Here is a 20,081-nt window from a genome sequence, read left to right on the forward strand (position 1 = left end):
TACAGAGTCCTCACTGGTAACACCTAACTACCCTCTGACTAAATGTAAAACATCAAAGAACTTTTGTAACTTACAAAAAAATTGTCACTCTGTATTTTGTCTGTTACAGGTCATCTCCTAAAGTAAAAACAGAAGTCTGTATAAATTGGTTCTTAAATTTGGGGTTCTCAAGATAATATGAATTCTTACCCATAACAACACAAGCAATCCAAAAGACTGGAAAATGGCAGAAGGCACTCTACCTTCCTTTAACTTAAGTACATTTACAATGAATATCTATCACAGTACCTGGGGAAGCATACTAATGGCACATGGATAAGAGTTACATACATATGAGTACGTGTTAAAATGAGAGAGCATAAGTTATGGGCAGGAATGTTAAGAATGTCCAGCCTGTTGTTACTCAAACACATTTGTTTCTGGACAATATTATTATCTGTATTCATCTATGTGTGTGGTTAGCTTAAACAGTAAGAAATACATTTTAGCAGAATTGGCTACAGAAAAATTAATTTGAGGTCAGATTCTAGGCAAGAGTGGAGCTAAATGAAAAGGTTTCACATACTGTATTCTTCATGTCTTCATCCCTTATGCCTATGCCTCCTGGTCACAGACACAGCCACGGTAGTGAGACCAAGGGAAAGATGAGTGAAAAATGAGCTATTTGTTACAGCAGAAAATTATTAACTTAAAGTGCCGTAATGTTTAAATTTACAGTTTATTACTGTGTAAATTACAAGCAGTACTTTGCGTAATTAGCAGCTCGCTGGCAGGGAGCTGTGAATGAAACTCATTATTTATGATTACAATTTAGAAAAAGAGAAGGGAGATGGGGGAAGGGGAAGAATTGCAGCAGAACAGTGACCTCTGCTAGAAATGACAAATATCCCTTTAAGGTGATGAAGATGAATTAAACAAGTAAACATTATTCTATTCATTTGAAATCCTTAGAGATGTCCAATAGGCCCTAGTTTCCTTCCTTAAAGGGAGCTTTCAAGAGGAACTGACTTCCATGCAAGTGGACAGCTCTTATTTTAGAGGAGCTGAAACAAAGGTAGGTGGTAGGGAGAACATTATCTGTTGAGCCTAACCAATTAAGAGAAAAAAATCAAACCATCTCTGTTTCCTGTTCCCAACCTCCTGCTTCCCTCCGCCCCATAGACTCATTCTTATCCTGCTAGCTGTCAAGAATAAGCACCCAGAATAGCAGAAGTAGCTTTTTATTGTAGGTAAAATGATTGATCCAAAAGAAAGTATCATCCTTCTAATAACCAAATGTCTTTCTAATTTGAAACTGAAATTGAATTTAAAGATAAAAAGAATCTGAGTCCATCTGGAACTAAACAGCCTTTCTTTTGCATGGCTAATACTTCAAAAAATAGTTGCTCTCAGAGGGCAGCCAAACTGGCTTGGCATAGAGCCTGCCATATAGTAGGCGCTCTAAATGCTTACTGAGTGAACAAATTAATGCTCTAAAATTCCTCTCCCTTCCTCTCTGCCCACCTCCATCTTCTCTGACTGGGTATGAGCCCCAGTCTTAACCTATTTTCAATCTCAAAGCTAAAGTAAACAATAAATAAAATAACTTTTAAAATTTAAAGAAAGAAAGAAAAAAGAGAAGTCGACTCGGGTTCAATTTCTATACTCTGCCACTTCTCTCTAGATAACATCAGACATTATTGAACTTCTTTGAACCCAAGTTTTCCTCATCTGCTCAAGGGGAATATATCACCTTTTTCACAAGGTTGTTGGGAGGGTTAAATGAACTGAATGACTAGCACAGTTACCGGCAAAGGCAGAAATGAATAAGTAGTAAGTATTCCTCCCTAATAGCCAATGAGAGGTTTTGAAATTTGGTAAGAGGGTTTTTTCCAGTTTTTTTTTTTTTAAGATAGAAGAAGCTTTCATGAATTCAGGAGGAGTCATAAAGAAGCGAAGTATTTAATGTACATAATATCATATTAATCAAAAGAGTAAAAGAGACAGAGGTCAGGCTTATAGATTTACAAACAATAGATAATGCCATCACAGGGTTTGCTTCGTCAGAACTTTCGTATGAGTTAAACCATCTTTTACATATAGAGCCATTCCTATCCTACCTACATAATGTTCACTCTTGTGAACTCGCAAAATATTCTAGTTGTCTTAATTAACTCCAGGAAGTTCTGCAGCACCTTTGATTATCAAGTAAATACACAAATCTCATAGGAAATATTATCTTCCCACTTAGCACAGTAAACAGTGAGAGCTATCACCTTTCCAACAAGCCGCCTCCGCCCCTTTCTGAGGCATCGCGCTGCAGCTCCAGGCAGACGATTCAAGCGAGCATGGTAGCCTAAAAAAATTTTAAAAAAATAAAAAAATAAAAAGGAAGAAGTCCTCAGGAACTGAATGTGAAAGATTCATTAGCAATGATACGCCTTACCTCCCAGGATCTTACTAGACTGACCCTTAAACAAGTATCACTAGGCTATTTGTCAAAGATTTACTATTCCCATCTTTGTCAGCAGTGGTGTGATCTTAGGCTATGTCATTTACCTTTGACCTAGGCATCTTTGTCTATAATAGAGGGATAACCACTTGCTCATTCCTATCTTACAGGGGTGTTCTGAAACCCAATGAAATAGCACATGAAAGGTAATTTATAAACTGAAAAAACTACACAAATATAAGGTATTTCTAATTATAAGTTAAATGCTAGTTATTACTCAAAAACATTCTAATTCATGAAATAATGGTAAAAATAGCATGTGTAATATAATCCCATTTTTTCTAACTGCTGTATGTTTTCTACACATAGAAAAACAACTGGAAGAAACACACCAAAATGTTATGGATGAGACTGTCTCTGACTGTGGGATTACAGGCCATTTTAAGTTTCTTCTTCCTATTCTTGCTTATTTGTGTATATTCTAAGTGGTCCATAAAGAACTTTTAGAAATGGTCATTGGAATGTTTGATGAACGTTAAGGCAGCAAACAACATGCCAAAGCCAGAGAGTAGCCTTTACCAAGAACCAACTTCTTGGAGAAGGCCTTTCAATCACCCAAATTCAACGAAATGCTATAGAATAGCAGTTTACTGCTTTTAGTGTAATTCTGATCACAACAGCTGCTCAACAGATACTTGACTAACTAGTTGATTTTGATTACTGAGAATCTTAGAATCATAAATTTGTAGAGCTAAAATAAACTTCTGAAACAGTTTTATTTAATGTCACAACATCTTAAATGACCCTGAGTTCCAAGGACAGTCACAGAGCTAGGGAGACAGTCCCAGAGAGTATTACCACATTTCCTTCTCCCTGTCCTAGACTTTTCTACTCTACTTTGCTACATCGTAATTAAAGGAAAAGCAAAAGGAAGGGGTATATATTTGTGTTGAAGTCCACAATAATAAAATTATTAAAATAAAATTTAAAAAATATTTTTATATCATCCATTTAAAAATGCCAGTATATCTTGTATGTGAATGTTCTTACTAAAATCTGTTCTTTCCCAAGATCCAGTACTTCAGGCTTCCAGTAAGCACTCACTCAATAGCCCATCAGTTTCACAGTAGGATAAACAGCTGTGACATGCTGCTAGGCTTCCTAACTCTGGCACAAATGGCAAAGGCAAGCTGAAAGAACGCCATGTCAATATGTATCCCAAGAGTCTCCAAGGACTGACTTAAGTAAGAATGGAGAGAACCTCAAACTTTGAGATTCACCCCTGAATCCCCTAGACGAATCTCTAGACTAGCCCCAATATTCAGATAGTTAATGTGTGCTGAGCAGCAGGAGTATGTATGCCATGAGATGATTCTCCCCAAAGAGAACCACGAACGTGTGAAGTATATTTTGGTCTCCTGAGAACTCACCTCTTTGAGCTGGCCGAGAAGGTAAAAGGAATGTGGAATCTGAAAGTTTATCCAATCCAGAATCCATTCTTTCAACTTCAGAGCAATGATCAGGAGCCCACTTGGGCAGAAGATTAGGGACAGTGAATCCTGGAACACATTCTCCTTCATAGAACCAATCACTCTGCTCGTCATCCCCTAAAGTAAAGCGATCGTTTCATAAGCTGGAATTTTAACATGCTCTATCAAAAACTAAAACAGAGGATAACATTTTGGTGCTATAGTTTTAATTATGCTTTTTAAATAAAGTCAAAGTACAAAAAAATTGTTTTGATCCTTCTTCTTGACCCATATTATAATGAAAACTGAGACATCAAACTAGTTTCAAAATGTCATAATGTGTAATGCTAGACTGCATTACACATTAAAAACTAATAAAGCTACCATTTACCAAACTTTTACCACCTATCAGGATACTGTAATATGTTATCTCTTCCAAACCTTATATTAACTCCAACTTACAAATGAGGCAACTAAAACCCAAAGAAGTCAAGGTCAAGGCAGTAAATGATGAAGCCAGGACTTGAACTCAAAGCCCAACTCACTCCACAGCCTTACCACAAAAATAAACTGTCTCCCACGTACCATTTTCAGTGGTATCAACGAACTTGGGGATTCAAAGCCCACAAATGTTTCGCAATTCAAAATTAGCTTTTCCTGAAGGATTTCTTAATATATTTCATTTCTCATAATAAGTGAATAAAGAATGTATACCCATACTTCGGTTTTTCCTTGGTACCTCATTAATAGGGCAGAAAATCACCTTGACACTAGCGATCCAAGCCAGCAGGAAAAAACTACCTCAGAAACAAATAATATAAACTCTTGAGGCCTGTCAAGAAGCTATACCATTTGCCCAAGGCCATACTCTTCATTAATGACAAAGTCAAGACCCATATATCCACACTCTTGGTTTAAACTTCTTTCTATTGGCTATAGTAATAACAACTCAGTTTCCAATAGAGTTTATTCCTGACAACAAAGAGTAAGATAGATAACTTTATGTTTGCCACCCCACCCTCCTTTCAAAACAGCAAGGATGAAAAAAGTATTACAAGAATATCTAAAGAGCTCATAATGCATTCATTCGCTAGTGTATACTAGATTCCAGGAAAGCTGCTCGGGACATGCCAATCACATGAAATATCAGATTCATGGGCCACTAACACCCAGGATAACAGTAACTCTTAAACCATTGTGGAGATCGCTAAAGGAGGAAAGGAAAGCTGCATACTGGTGAAGAGCAACAGATACTGCCTCTAAAGAAGTTATTCAAAGTGTTCTCTTATAAAAACACACCAACACGTTTCTCTAAAACAGTGGTTCTCAACCTTTAGTGTGCACTGGAAGGACAAGTAGAGGCTGTTAAAACAGACTGCTGGGTCTTACCCCCAAAGTTCTGATTCCGATCTGCGCACAACCAAAACTTTGCATTTCTAACAATTTCTCTAGAGATGTTAAGCTGGTCTGGGGACCACAATTTGAGAACCACTAAAAGCATCTCATTAAACCACATACACAGATGAACTGAAGGCATTGGAATTAACAATGATTAGTTCCTATGTTCTTCGATATGTTAATTCCTTTCATATTCATAAGCTTTCCTTCAGCCATTTATTAAAACAGCTTATTTAGCTAGATCATATTTTCTGGGGACAAAGGGTAAAATATAATGAGATTTTTTTGGTTCTCAAGCATTCACTAAAGATTTTTGATAATATAAAAAGGGACTCACTGAACTGGAAGAACCTTGTGAGATCATCTAGACCAGTAGTCTTCACCCTGGGTTCACTAGGATGCCTGATGCAGAAGCTCCTCAAAAGAGTGCTGCCAGAGAATAAGGAAGAGGCTGAGTGGATCAGGCTCCTGACGTCCTGTTCCCTTAGGATCTTGCTTTAACCAAAACAGGTTTAGCTGTTTTATGATTTGAGGTTCTGTGTACAATTCCATTCGAGGGGGAAAAAAAAAGAAGTTTCCCCTTAACTGAGCTTCCCAATAATTATTTATTAATAGCTCACTACATGCCAGGCAATGTGTTAAACTTATCGTGGTTGCAAATAATAAAAAAAAATCCTTACTTTTGAAAAGTTTCAATGGAAAAGACACACATCTACAAACAATAATGTAATACGGTAATAATAATCACTTAATAAAGCAGTAAGTATAGGGAAAGAAAAGAGTAAGGATTCTAGGAGATGGTGCCTATATTGAGAGTATCGGTCAGAATCCCTTTAGGAAATACATGCATATTTAAATAGAATAACAGACTTCAATGAAATGACTATTCACAAAGGGTAGACAGCATTAATAGAAACCAATAAGGGATGGTGAAGCACCCTGCGTCTAGCACAGTGGGGAGTCTTTACCATTAACCAGACCTGAAGTAGTGAGGAGAAAGCATGGTTATCAGACCACAGAGAGAACTACAGCTACAGAAGGCTGACCAACAGAAGTGGTGGTCTTCAGCAAAGGAATGCTGGTTGGCTTGGGCTTTACTAATTTAAATGTTGGATGTGATATAAAGAAATACATATGGAGGGTTGCTTCATCTTAGATCAAATTCATTCCTTAGAGGGCTAATAAAGGGTGTGTGTGATGCCTTAAAGAGTTTTGAAGGCAAAAGATCACTTGTAGTAAAACTGTTGAAGCTATTACTACGTGCCAGGATGTTCTGAAATTTTCGGAGCTGGGGCAAACTGTTGTATGGTTTACGGACTCTTCTCCTACCCAAACTATAAAAATAAACTAAGTAATGAAAGAAAAAAAAACAAAACAAAACCAGTAGTCCAACAAAAAGGGAGCCAAGGAGAACTATAATCCAATGTGGTAGAATGCATTATTGTTTCCACCTCTGTACTACCTCAAAATAGAATGATACATCTGCCCCCTTTGCCATGGGATTCCAGAGGGCCTTCCCTCTGAGACAGAGCACACTTCCTCATTCCATTGGGATTAGCCATATGACTTGCTTTAGGTAGAACATTAGCAGGTGTGGTTCAAGTAAACACTTGAACTATCCATGCATGGTCTGGCTTGGTCATCTGACATTCATATCCTCCACCAAGAGAAGTCCATGCCACATATAGTCATTGCTCTGTTAGCCTACTATCCAGAATACGATACATTGAGTAGATACAAACCCGACTTGAAACATGGAGACTAGCTGAGCCCAGGTAAGATCGGCTGAGCCACAGCTAACCCCCAATCCCATAGCAAGAAATAAATGTGGTAAACTACTGACAATTTGAGGTTAAACAGCATTATCATAATAAAAATTTGACTATTACACCCAGTCTCAGTCACCTCCTTCCCCTCCATTCTTTTGCTGATGCCTCCTATTGGCCAAACACAAGAAACTGAGGGCAAGAAAACTCACTGATGTTGTATGTAAATATGCCCTGGAGGGGCAAAAGAACTGTGTCTTGGTGGATGATCAGCCGTTCAAGAAAAAGTGAAGATGAGACTTCAGGCAGAGACCAGCATAAACAAAGACTGGACGCAGGAAATAACATAGCTTTGTGCTGAGAACTCTAAGCATCTAAAATATCACCAGAATGTGTGAATTGGAGGCAGAAACAATGAGGAAAGCTGGGGCTATAGAATATTCCACAATCTTCTATGATAAAGCAAGGATTTCTTATCAGTGCAAAGGTTTTCCAAAGGCCCCAAACCTAATCTGTTGTAATAGGTCCATACTTTATTTTATACCTCTGTATAATTATGCCCCATAACCTTTAAGAGGTACATTATGATACATCACAGTATTGTAGTTAAAGCAAAGAAAAAGAGCAAAAATCAGTAACTGAACAGTATATACCAATTCATTCATGGAAAGACAACCAGACTTTCCTGGTATAAGATAAGAGAATCAAGACCCCGGCTAGAACCTACCTGGGAATATACAAGCACACACTCTCCATGCACACAACCTCTAACGACACCTAGCTCTCTCAGAATCATAAAGGGATAGAAATGCACTCCCAACTTCCATATAATAGGAAGCTTAGCAACTCCGTATAGACCCACAACTCTGAGGCATGGGTGAGATACCTTTCCCATGGTTTCTCTCTAAAATCAGGACTTGGATCCTGAGTCTCACAGTCCCAAGATCCCTTCAGCTGCTAGGGAGCCTATCTGGAACAACCTAGACATGTAGCCACCATGCCTCTGTCCTTCAATCACTTAACTCTCGGAGAAAAATCACTGGAGAAGGAACTTTAAAGATCTACAAATCCCTTATTTAAAGCAAGAAACTACAGTCCAAAAGAGCTATATCTTATTAGTCCATAACTAAATTCTTATTAGTTTGTAATTAGTGCAGCCCTGAGCAAGTATACAGAACAAAAACACAGTTTCAAATTACTGTTTAGGTAGTAAAAATAAAGAACTGATAATTAACATACACCAGCCTTATTCATAGTGCTCTATGAGAAACTTCAGGCATTTTAACTTTAGAAAGATGTTTTCTATAACATATTCACCCAGAACATTGTGATCATTTGTAAATAAAGTTACAAAATTAAATCCTCCCTATGTAAAAGTAAGAATGTCTTAACATCCAAAAAACAGAATAATACATGAGTGTATTATTTTGGTTCTAATAAAAAGCAACTTACCAAAGTCCCATCCTTGACACTATAACCCCCAAGATCAATGATTCTCAAAGTATGAACTACATTCATAAAAATCACCACAGATGCCTGTGAAAAATGTCTATTCCATGGGCCAACTCTAGACCTATTTGATTTCCAGGAGTTCAGGAATTTGCCATTTTAACAGTTCCCCAGGGCTCTTTATATACCTTGAAGTTTGAGAATCACTACCATAGACAACCAACATATTTGCAGTGACTCACTACAATGTCATCAGAATCTTCCCAGAAACACTGAACCAACATCCCAAAACTGGGATCAAGATTACCTTGTCGTCCTTCATCGTTTGTAAAGAGTCCTGTGTCACTGCTGCTACACACACTGCTGGTTTCACTGAAAAAAAAAAAAAAAAGTAAAACACAAGAAAAAACATCAGTTCCAGTCAAAAATAGCACTGTCGATTTTTCTGGTTTTCAAATCAAAAGATCTCAAGTTCCCCTAATTTCATTAGCCAATCAGAAATGTAAATTGCATGGTTAAGTCACAGGAGAAAGTTTATTTTTCCCCCAAGACAAAAGATATGTAAGAGGAGAATTTAAAACTTTTATTTATATTTCAAAGTACTATTGAAATATCTGAAGTCTCTTTGTTAGTTTAACATCAGAAAGTTATTAAGGCTCACAGAAGTAATCTCAACCTGGTTTGTTACATTAAATAACACAAACTTACAAAATTACCAACCGATTTTATTTTTAAATACTGTCAACTATCAGTTTCAAATGAAGCTATCCAACTTTAAGACATCTAGCATCTCTGAAGTTCCACACCTCCCTGTCCCGCCCCCTCACCCCATTTATAGAGCATCAAACAAAAATCCATGAACAGGAAAATATCAGTATGACAAAAGTTATATTTTCTAAATCTAACGTCTTCCTTGATATCAAGCAGATTCAGCAAAACTCGTTTTTTAAAAGAAAATTAAGGTTAAATATAAAAATATAAAAATAAACTCCATTTGAACTCACTGAATTAAAACTTTTGCCCCATAGAATTCTGTCCAATAAGCTTCATTTTCTGAGCTACTGCTAACAACTGATTCTGCCTCTCCTGAGGCTGCATTTCTTTCACCTAATCTTCATCAAATTTAATTTCTATGGTTCAAAGAAAAACTCTGTTCTTTACACATTAGCTATTTTCTTGATTGGGAGTGTTTCTATCCAAGCTAGCCAATTTTTTTCACCTGCTCTAGAAGATGGAAAAAATCAAAGCAAGGAAGAAACATTCTCACCATGCTGAATAAGGAACAGGCGTGGCAAAATCCTAGTCTACATTTCTGGATCAAAGATCTGAAAACATTTTGTATTTTGCTGTATTTTCAAATATCTTGCCAACACTAAATACTAAAAATGCTGGTTAAATTAAACAGAAATGCTTTCCTCTCTGAATAACATCTAATAAAAGACTTGTTGCAGCAGGAACCAATAAAACATTCTCGATTTCTTTAAAGGTTATTTCATTTTATTTTCTTCTCTACATATAAGTGGGAACATTCTCAGGTGTCATTGTAAGGAATCTCATACAGAACTATATCACTGGATTCTGTTGGATTTAGAATCTTCAAAGAGCTCTGTAATTAAATCCAGAAGACATCCTCATGATACTGCATTCTTCCTACTTCTGAATTCAAAGAACTGTGCTGCTGAACTTAATGGTTTGTTTTTGTATCTTCAGCAAATTCCTGGAAATATTAGTGGTCTAACTCCATTGAGTGTTACTACACATTCTCTCATATTACTACTTTATTATTCTCGTCTTGTCTCAAAGGTAAAGCATTTTTTATACTGTTTAACTTCCTTGATATGAAGAAGGGCTTTAAAAGCCTATTAGGCCATGAGACAGATATTCTACTCCACCATCATGTTATAGTCTTTATTGGTTAGCAGTTATCACTAACTGAGATTTAAGGGTCAGTGAACAACAGCCAGTCACCTATTTTTGTATAGTCTGTGAGCTAAGAATGGTTTTTAGTTTTAAATCCCCGGGGGTGGGGAGAATCAAAAGAAGAATATTTTCTGACATGTGGAAATGATTCAGATTTCAGTGTCTGTAAATAAAGTTTTATTGTAATACAGCCACATTCATTCATTTCTATATTGTATCTTCTTTCATACCACAACTGCAAAGCTGAGTAGTTGCAACAGAGAACAGACTGCCCACAAAGCCCTAAAATATTTACTATCTGGCTCTTTAAAGAGGAAGTTTGCTGAAGCCTGCTCGACATGTATTACTAGTTTTACTACGCAACATCTATGGTTCCCTCTGTTTGAAAATTTCCAATTAAAAAATTAAAACCTTTGCTTTATTATAAAACCTATCAATTCTTTTCCCCATTCATTTCCAGACACTGCTAAAGACTGCAAGACACAGTGCTTCCTTGATCCTTTTCTGCATGAATTACATTCTCTCCTCATATTCTAAATAAAGGGGGCAATCTCAAATAAATTTGCTGGATCAAAAAAGGTGTTGGCAACCTCAATCCTTCCTAACATTGTACATTTTCTATTTTTGTCAACAGCATTTAAGGAAGACTCACTGTCCTTGAAAGAGCTTGGACTAATCTCTTCTATAAATTTTCTATATATAGTTAGAGTAATAGCAATGATGTCACTGAACTAGCACCAAGATTTTAAGATTATGATCAAGGGAGATATGTATTTTCTTCATCAAAAAATAATTTATGTCTTACAGACTACTTATTACATAAGTATCTTCTACTAGTATCTGAAAATGGCAATTTAATCTGATAGCATCTGCTATTTCTATTTAGTCCCTCAGAAGAATTTGCATTGTAGATATTTAATCATATATAAGAAACTGTGAGCAAAATTTAATGAGGAAAAAGAACAGGAACTTCGTGGCATGTTTGTACACAAAAACTAGAACACAGCCTGTAAAAATGTATTGCTAGCTATCAAGTAGAAGCATATTGTTCCTCTTTGAAGTTATAGGCCAGTCCTATAGCCTTCCTTCACTTCTGGCTCAGAGATTATGATTTAAAAATAAAATCAGATTAGTAGGATTTTATAGTAATTCAGTCAATTATAAAACGTTAATTTAGCTAATTAAACTGAATTTTTAACATTGTTAAAAAATAAGCTACTATCTTTCAATAAAGACAATTTTAGCATCTCTGCAGATCACAAGGTCAAAAAGTTAAAAGATGCCAGGCTCCCACATTCTAAAACCTTCAAATTTGTTTATTACTCTTTTGCTATGAGCCTTTTTACCAGGCAAGGAAAAACGCTCTGTTCTTCATTTTTATAAGAAAAAAATGTGATCCTACCTCTAGTGTCCACTCCACTTGTGGTCTTCTGGAGCTTAATCAGGAAGACAGAAACTCAGCTTTTATTAATCTTCAGAGAAAGCCCACCAAGACAACAGGTAAGGAAATCTTGTCTTTTCCTAAAATGGCAGCAACTGCTAGAGGCATCAGTGCCTCCTGCCTTTGCCTCCGGAGCTGTTACTCCCTGTTTTTATATGATTCTAATCTATAAATAGGTTGTATACAAAAATCTTCCTAGAATATTTCTAAAATATTTTGAAGCAGAAATGTATTACTCTACAAATAATTCACACATTATTCAAAAAAATTCAATCCCAAATTGGGCCAATAAAGAGTCTCTAACAGAAAAAGAAGGAAGGATTCCCTGCCCCTCATTTCTCCTAAACTTCCACTCATTCAACTAGTAAACATTTATTATTTGCCATATACCAGACACTGCTATAATCAGCACTAAAACTAAAAAAGAAACATGTCAATCGCAATTTAAATGCATGCATTTTATTAAAAATTTAGTCAAGACTACGGGAAAAGGGTGTGAAAAGGTAGAGAGAAGAATCCTTTGCAATGAATATACTGCAGATAAGAGGTGGTGCAAGCCTAGAATTTAACCTAATACTGAGGAAATCACCCCATTTTAGAAGCCAAAATTCTCAAAAATATGCCTGTGAGTAAAAATAGTAATAATACATCATACTTCTCTATATTTTCTTTAAAAAATGTTCCCATACTAAATTCAGCAGCATAGCCACCATTTTAAAGAAGACACAAACAAAATTAAAGCCTGGATTTTGGATTGTCTACTGCATTATCTAATTATTACAATGCTGTTAGAAAGGCAAGTGAACCAGTCGACTGAAATAATGTTAAGTAAAGAAAGTCCACCTAACCTGCAGTTCCAGAGGCTTTCCTCTCCTAACATTTTATTACAAAAACTTTTTCTAAATTTCCTACGTTCTCTAAATTCCCAAAATTGGAAGGAAAAAAACCACAACTTTCCTCTGACCTGAGAGCTTGCTAGTTTTTTCATATCCCTAACCACTATAAATTTAGAACTGAATGAGAATAGTTTATTCCTGTCTCAATTATAATAAGGTACAGAATTAGCTGATCTATAATCAAAAGTTGTTATCAATAAGTTACCATCTGGGTTTCTTAATCATTTAGATTAACCAAATAGCTCAAACAAATAAGATGTGTCATTTACATCTAATTTTAAAAGAAACAAGCATGGCTTACATCATCATGATAAAAAATAAGGGATTTTCATTTAAATTAAATAATAATGCATTTAATAAAAATTTTAAATTGTCTTAGAATTCAGAAAAACAGAAAGAAAAAATGTTATTCCTAGACATACTGCCCAAAGATGACATTGCTCAATCTTCCCATCTTTTTCTTAGGTAGATGGGGTACATATGTAACCATAAATAATCAGACTTCTGAATCTGCAAGTACACATGACTGAGAGGTTTTTCAGAGAAATATCTCACATCGATTGCAAAATTATTCCAATAAATTATGAGAATGTATAATGAAGGTGTTTTTCAGTTTCATTCAGATGCCATCATGAAGGCAGCAACCTCTCCAGTTTCAGATTCATTAACGGGGCCACTGCAATCAGATATACTTTACAGAGATAATGATTTTCTTCAGGACTCTGCTACTGAGCTGGGGGCTGTGCCTTAGAGAAGTCCACCCATCCTTTTAAGACTTAGCTTTCCTTAGAGCTTACAGTGATTCATCTTCAGTTAGATGAAATGTCTTTTCAGAGTAAATTCTTAAAGGGCATACCTTCTGAGACCTACATATGAGAACATCTTTGTGCTGCTTTCCTTGTGAAATCTATCTTCTAAATTTATACATAAAATTCAGGAGATGAGGGGTGGGGAGGGCAACCTTTCCCTCTCAAAACTCTCTAGGCAAATGTAGTCCCTCACATTTAGTACCAGAGGTATGAATGCCAGCCTTATTTTTTCATCTCTTTCAAGATTATTCTTTATACCTGTTCCACCGCTGCCACCAGTGCAGAATGCAAAAATATTGCCAGGATATATCTAGGTAGAGGTCTCTTTTCATTATTTTCCCTTTTTATCTTTATAATTAATTTTTGCAACCCAGGAACACATTATTTCTTAATAATTCTTCTATTCCAATACTTTTGTTTCTTCCTTGGGAATATCTGCATACTTGCAGACTGGGCCTCTCTGTCCTCCAGATCTTATCAACCTTCACTCTCATTTTTATTTCCTCTACATTTTGGGAGGGATTCCAAAATATTCTATTCTACATCATGAACTCAAGTTTCTAGAGAATGAATTATTCTTCATTTTAACACTGCAATTACATTTCAAATTTCCCTACAGTTTTTTCTCCCATACTACTGGGTTTTCAAATAGCCATCTTTCTGTTCTTATGACTTACTACTCCTGTTCCAAAGTGATTATATCTTCTTGCATCCTAATGAAGATTTTCTAAAATGTTCTCCTGGCTTCCACTGGCAATCACTTTCAAAGACGTGTTCTTCCTCTGAACTTTCAAGATGATGTTCCCTTTCCCTTATTCTCCAGAACTTGTTCAAAGGCCTCTTGCTGAGAACTGGTTTACCTAGAATCTGGTATTTGCCAACAAATAGGGTGTGCAAATTGCCCTTGGTCCCGTTCTCTGCTTCCTTAGATATGGGTAACACGCTCTTCTCACATTACAACTGGCCAAAAGGATGTGCAGAGTCCCTAGCCTAATTCCCAGTGTCACCGGTAGGTTTTTATCTCATATAGCTATGTTGGACTGAGACAGGATCTTCTAACCCTCACTGCCTCATTCTTACCTCGTACCAGGAGTCTGCTATAAATGAAGGTAAGAAAAGTGCTACAGTTTCCAGAATGTTCTACCATGAGTGCTTTTTCATTCTCTACACATGCCAATGGTAAACTTTATTCTTAAGGACTCTAGTTCCTAGGACTCAATATGCTATGACTGCCTCCTACCCCAAACACAAATATATATACACAGAAAACATGAAGATTCCCTATCCAAGTGTATTCTGGGAGTTACAGCCTCCAAACAAAAACTGAGATACTGATTGAGAAGTAAAGGATGGAACACCACCCTGGCTCAAACTGCAGCTGCCTGATTTCCTGACTGAAATGGACCTTACATTTTGGAACCAAGGGATGACTACAGAGAAAGGATGCAGGGCCTTGCTGTCTACCTTCAGGGCAGGCTCAGCACCATTGATGAGGGCTTCCAAGTGCACTCTCCAGTGCAGTTCTATCTGTCCTGTAGTTTGGAGAAATCTTGACAATGGGCCAACGTAAGTCCCAGTTTCTAGTGATGTGAGTTTGCAATGTTTATGCCTTCGTAAGTATTTTAGTGGGCAATGGAGACTGCTTATCAGATGCTTTATAAAAAATGAAGTTACAGTGATAGGAAGAAGGTTGTAACTAAAAAGAATTACAGAATCTCAGTGCTGCAAGGAGCCTTAGAGGTCATTCAGTTCAATCTCTTCAACTCTACAATAACTCAGGAAGTGGTCACCGAGCCTAGGCTTGAATCCCTTCAGTGATCTAGAACTCATCACTTGGTGAAACAATTCACTTCATTTATACAGAGTTCTAATTTTTAGAATGTAATGTGTTATACTGAGGCAACACTTAACTCTGTACTTTCTATGAGCCCTAGTCCTTCCTCTGGAGCCACACAGAATAATCCTAACATTTCTTTCAAGAGGTAGACATTTCTTTTAAGAGACAGATCCTCAAATACAATAGTATCAAATCTACCTCCCAAGTTGTCTTTTTCAGTTGTTCCTAGGGATGTACAAGCAGAACTTTGACTAAGTCTATATAAGCACACTATGCTAGCTACTCAATACTCTCTAACGCAATAGTACCATGTGCAACAATGTTAACTATACTGTTGGTCAGCATCGTGACCGGCAGAATAGAAAATAGAACATCTTCAACCTACCACATATATTCTTTTCCACAGCTCCAGTAACCTCTGATTAATGACCTCCACTTGCAAAGGAGGCTACTTTACCTTAACCATGAAATAATGAATGCTATTGATCCAACAAGCTACTGCTATAGAGTGTTATTGATCACCCAATCTTTGGTTAAAATGGTCCTCATTTAGCAATTTCACTGTTGCAAACACCTGGAGCAAAGCGTGCTCATAATTAAAGAGTTTGGGGGAGTTAAAGTGAGAGGTGACGGACAGAGATCTCAGCTTTCTCCCATTTATTCTTGCTTCTGAGCTATTGTTTGTGTCAGAAGGGATATTGATTTTCTATAAAAATAAGAAAACAAGAAGCACCAAGGGGCCGCGGAAGGTCAGCTTGGGCTAGAGAAGGAGGGGGAAGGTTTAGCACTCTATCTTTGTCACTTGCCTTCTAAGAGAAGGGAATATTTTCTTTCCTGTAAGATCAGCCTCTAATACATCACCCTAGGAAAGGCTCCTGACTGCGACTTCAGGCCATAACCAAACCAATTCACTTATGAAAGGAAAGAAGCTAAACTATATTCAAGGAGAACAAACTAATGATGTCTTAGCGAAGAATTGAGCAAAACTAACCCGTGAATCACCTAATTAATAGCTGTCATAGAGGCATTTTAAATAAAGATCAGTAGAAAGTAATTTTACAAGAGTTCTTCCATTTTAGAATGGAACACACATGCACAGAAAAATATTAAAATAACTGATCTTTTTGCAGGCTTAAGAAAACTATTACATCTTAACTACTTTTAGTTCCTCAGACCTCTTGAGGGATTGGTTGGTGTAGAACGGAAGGAAGAACAGAAAGAGAAAAGCAAAAAGTATTGGTTAAGCTTAAAACTACTCCATGTTTAGTTAGCAGAGTAAATTTAAGGAAATTAGAAACAAAGCTCTCTGATACATACTTTTTAAAAACATTCTATCCATTGACTAGGCCACGCTAGGCTTGATGATCAACTTCATCTTAATAATTTTACAAGTTGGATCATATCTGACAACCCTCAATATCACTGATTAAAAGTTCTACATTTTGATCTTTATATGAATAAACTGGAGCATTCAAGCAGATTTATAAAAGAGTAACCAGGAGGATTCTTGAAAGTATTTCTTTTAATGCACAAAAAAGGAAAATTTTGACAGAAGCAACTCACCAATATAGTATAATATCCCAGTCATAAACCATTATATACTTAAACACACTCAAACGCTACTCCTGTTTATAAAGTGTGCTTAATCATCCAGGGCAAAGACTTTTAGTTTCAGCTGAGGAGCTGAACAAAGTATGCAGTTAAAGAATATGTAAGAATCACCCTTCTGCCTCTGAGAGTAGATTTGGGGGCAGAGGGACACAAAGCACTTCTGTTTGTTAACTACAGGTAGTCAACATAAGTCAAAGACAATCTAAGACTCCTAAATAATTAGATTCTGAAGAATAATTTTTCTCATTCTATTTCTCCCACCCATTATTCCCTCATAGCACAAGGACTCTGGCATCCATATTACTGAAAGAACTCTTAAGTTGTGGGCCAGGGAGACAGTTCAAACGGGGAAACAAGTCTCCTCAATTTGAAGAGTAAGAATTTCATAAGAATTGCTGCCTACTTCAATTTACCCAGGCTCTCAGAGAACTAAAATGTGTATTATCACAACCTGACTAATGTGAATAGATGTGTCTGCGCTATGAAGGAAGCGGAAAGACTGAAGTGCCTCTCTGCCAGATTATAGGCTCTGCATTTGGAACCATACTTGGGCTGTAATCTTAAATCAGACAGTTAACACTCTCTAACACACAATTATGTCATAGTTTAACAAGAAACTCTGGAGAAGAAATATACACAAGTTACCACCCCAAAAAAACTATTTTTAAAATCTCCATTCTCAACATTAAGATGATTACTATTCGTAATGTATGCTCAATATTAAAACAAACTTGAACGCGCCTTACTGAGGGCTTCGATACTGTGAAAGGCTACAAGTTGACTAAGCATTTCTTGTTTGATTAAAAATAGGATGAGGGAAAAAAAAATCTTTATATCCAAAATTATACATATAAGTAAGCAGGCCTTAGAATATATTAGAGGAAAATTAGGAAAGCCAAATTATAAGCCTCCCTAGTTGTAGAGACCAGCAAACATAAAGTAAGAAAAAAATTTAAAGCTAGATTAACTATCCATAAACCAGCTGACACACCCTCGCCTCAGAGTTCCTAAGATTTATGTCTTTGCTTCTCAAACTTCAGGAGAAGCAAAGTCCTAAGAAAGGTCACCCATTCTAAGTTTGTAAGTTAAGATGAGACAGAAAAAGCCATGGAAAAGACGAAGTCAAAAGGCAAGGAAACATGGTGGTTAAGTAAGAGCTTTGGAATCAGGTTTGCCACTGGGTGACCTGGGGCAAATTATCTAATCACTCTTAAATTTTCTCTTCTATAAAATTCAAATAGCAGTAATTAACACACAGTGGAGCTATTAACATTAAATAAGAATATGTGTTATAAACAATAGTACAGTGCCTGGCATACAGTTAGTGCTTAATAAATGCTAACTAATATCAACAATAATAGAATACAATGGTTCTCAATCAGGACTACTTAACCCACCTAGGGAGCACCCATGGAGGTATTTGGCTTGATACTATGAAGGGATGTAGCAACAATGTAGAGATGCCAAATATCTTACAAGGAATGGGACAGTCCCTCACCACAAAGAACTGCCCCATCCAAAACACCAACAAGTATCACACATAATGATAATAACAATAAATCTATTATTATTATTATTATTAAAGTGTCTAGATGAGGAGTTTCAATTTTCCTAGAACTATCTGAGATGTAAAAAATAAAAACTACACTGACATTTTAAATATACACTCATTAGAGACAAATTTTTCTGGATCAATGACATTTGGTATAAGACTGATGGGACTCAGTACATACTGTTATATTCAAAGTCTACTATGTGTTCAGACAACCTGAATGTCAGCCATAAAAAATAAGTTCAATACTGTCAAACTGTAAATTGCAGAGAAGAGAATTATAGACCAGAAGTATCTAAGGCCATGATTCTTAATGGGTAAAGGAAGTTTCCTAGGTACATTTTAAAACTCTTGGCCACCAGCATTTACACACACACACACACACCCCCCAGCCTCCGCAGAGACCCTGGTTCTAAACAATACCTATGTATAAACTACATGGCATAAATAGCAGCGAACTCTTTTTAAAATAAAATTCTGGTACGCATTTAAGGTATGCATTTTAAACAATTTTTAGAAACAAATGTGTTTCTAGTATCGCCTTCTTGACATAGAAAAACAGAATCATGAATGTTACTTAAAAAGCCAGATATAAATACTAGCTGATTGGTTAAAAGGAGGGCTATAATGTCAGTATTACAGTGGCTAGTTTGAAAGGAAATTAAACTCATCAAAATTGTGGATCTGTACTTGGGTTAAATAATCAGGAAAATTTTTGACTTAGTAAGGGAGATCTCACCATTCTGACATGTTCTCATCAGAGCCCTGTTTTTGTTCATCTGCTTCACACTCCATTCTTTCTTTCCTTCCTGTTTTGCTTAGGAAAGTCCTATTTTCTGCTGATTCACACAATCCATGGCCTGATGAGGTCCAGGGAGTATTCTCCTTCCAGCGTGACAGACGCTGCTTTTTAGCAGACTTGAACCTACACCCTCTCTCATAGCTCCAATCTGACACCTTGAGCTTCTGCTGAAGGCTGGCAGCCACCTCTGATGTCACTCGCTTCACTTTCCGCCGGCGCCTGAGTGGTCGACAAGGTGCATTTTCAGTAAAGGAGTCAGATTCATGCCAAGAATGTTGCTTACTCTTAACAATGGCATTAAGAGATGGGTGCCGTTTGGCTACCATTGTGTCATCAGAGTCACTAAAATTGGTGACTGGGGCCATTTCTCGACAGTCCTTAATGGCCTCATCCAGACTGGACTCAGAGGCCTCACTATAGCAGCAGGTATGTTCTGCCAGGTGAGTGAAGTCTGAGCGACGTTTTCGGCCTCTCCGTTTGCGAAGTTGCCGCCTCTGCTGCCGGGGGCTCAAGGCCATCTCCTCCCACAGCTCACCAAGCTTATTCTGTTCAGATGTCTGCTCCAAGGCTGAGGCTAAGTCATGTACCAGCTCATCCATGAGGCCACATCTACTAAAAGGAAGTTCAAAAACAGGAAAAAAAGAGAACCTGAATAGAATTTGTCATTTTAGAATAATTTTATAAAGTAGATTACAGCTCT

General features: G+C 36.8%; 1 protein-coding gene across 13 annotated transcripts in view; it reads right to left on the reverse strand.

Annotated features, from left to right (window-relative positions):
- GPATCH2L (G-patch domain containing 2 like) overlaps positions 1 to 20,081 on the reverse strand; it is a 53,937-nt gene that overhangs the window by 31,271 nt on the left and 2,585 nt on the right. For 11 of the 13 annotated variants that reach the window (XR_002782947.1, XM_023537088.1, XM_023537086.1 and 8 more), the window contains exons 2-5: positions 19,319 to 19,993; positions 8,821 to 8,885; positions 3,862 to 4,038; positions 2,256 to 2,335 (exon numbers count right to left, since the gene is read on the reverse strand). Coding sequence is in view for 12 of the 13 variants with exons in the window: in XM_023537086.1 (XP_023392854.1) it covers positions 2,256 to 2,335; positions 3,862 to 4,038; positions 8,821 to 8,885; positions 19,319 to 19,993 (997 nt within the window). In the remaining variant the exon portion in view is untranslated. The remainder of the gene's footprint in view (positions 1 to 2,255; positions 2,336 to 3,861; positions 4,039 to 8,820; positions 8,886 to 19,318; positions 19,994 to 20,081) is intronic. The other 2 variants (XM_023537087.1, XM_023537085.1) reach the window with 1 other exon arrangement.

This window comes from Pteropus vampyrus, unplaced genomic scaffold, assembly GCF_000151845.1.
Source record: "Pteropus vampyrus isolate Shadow unplaced genomic scaffold, Pvam_2.0 Scaffold177, whole genome shotgun sequence".
NCBI lineage: Eukaryota > Metazoa > Chordata > Mammalia > Chiroptera > Pteropodidae > Pteropus > Pteropus vampyrus.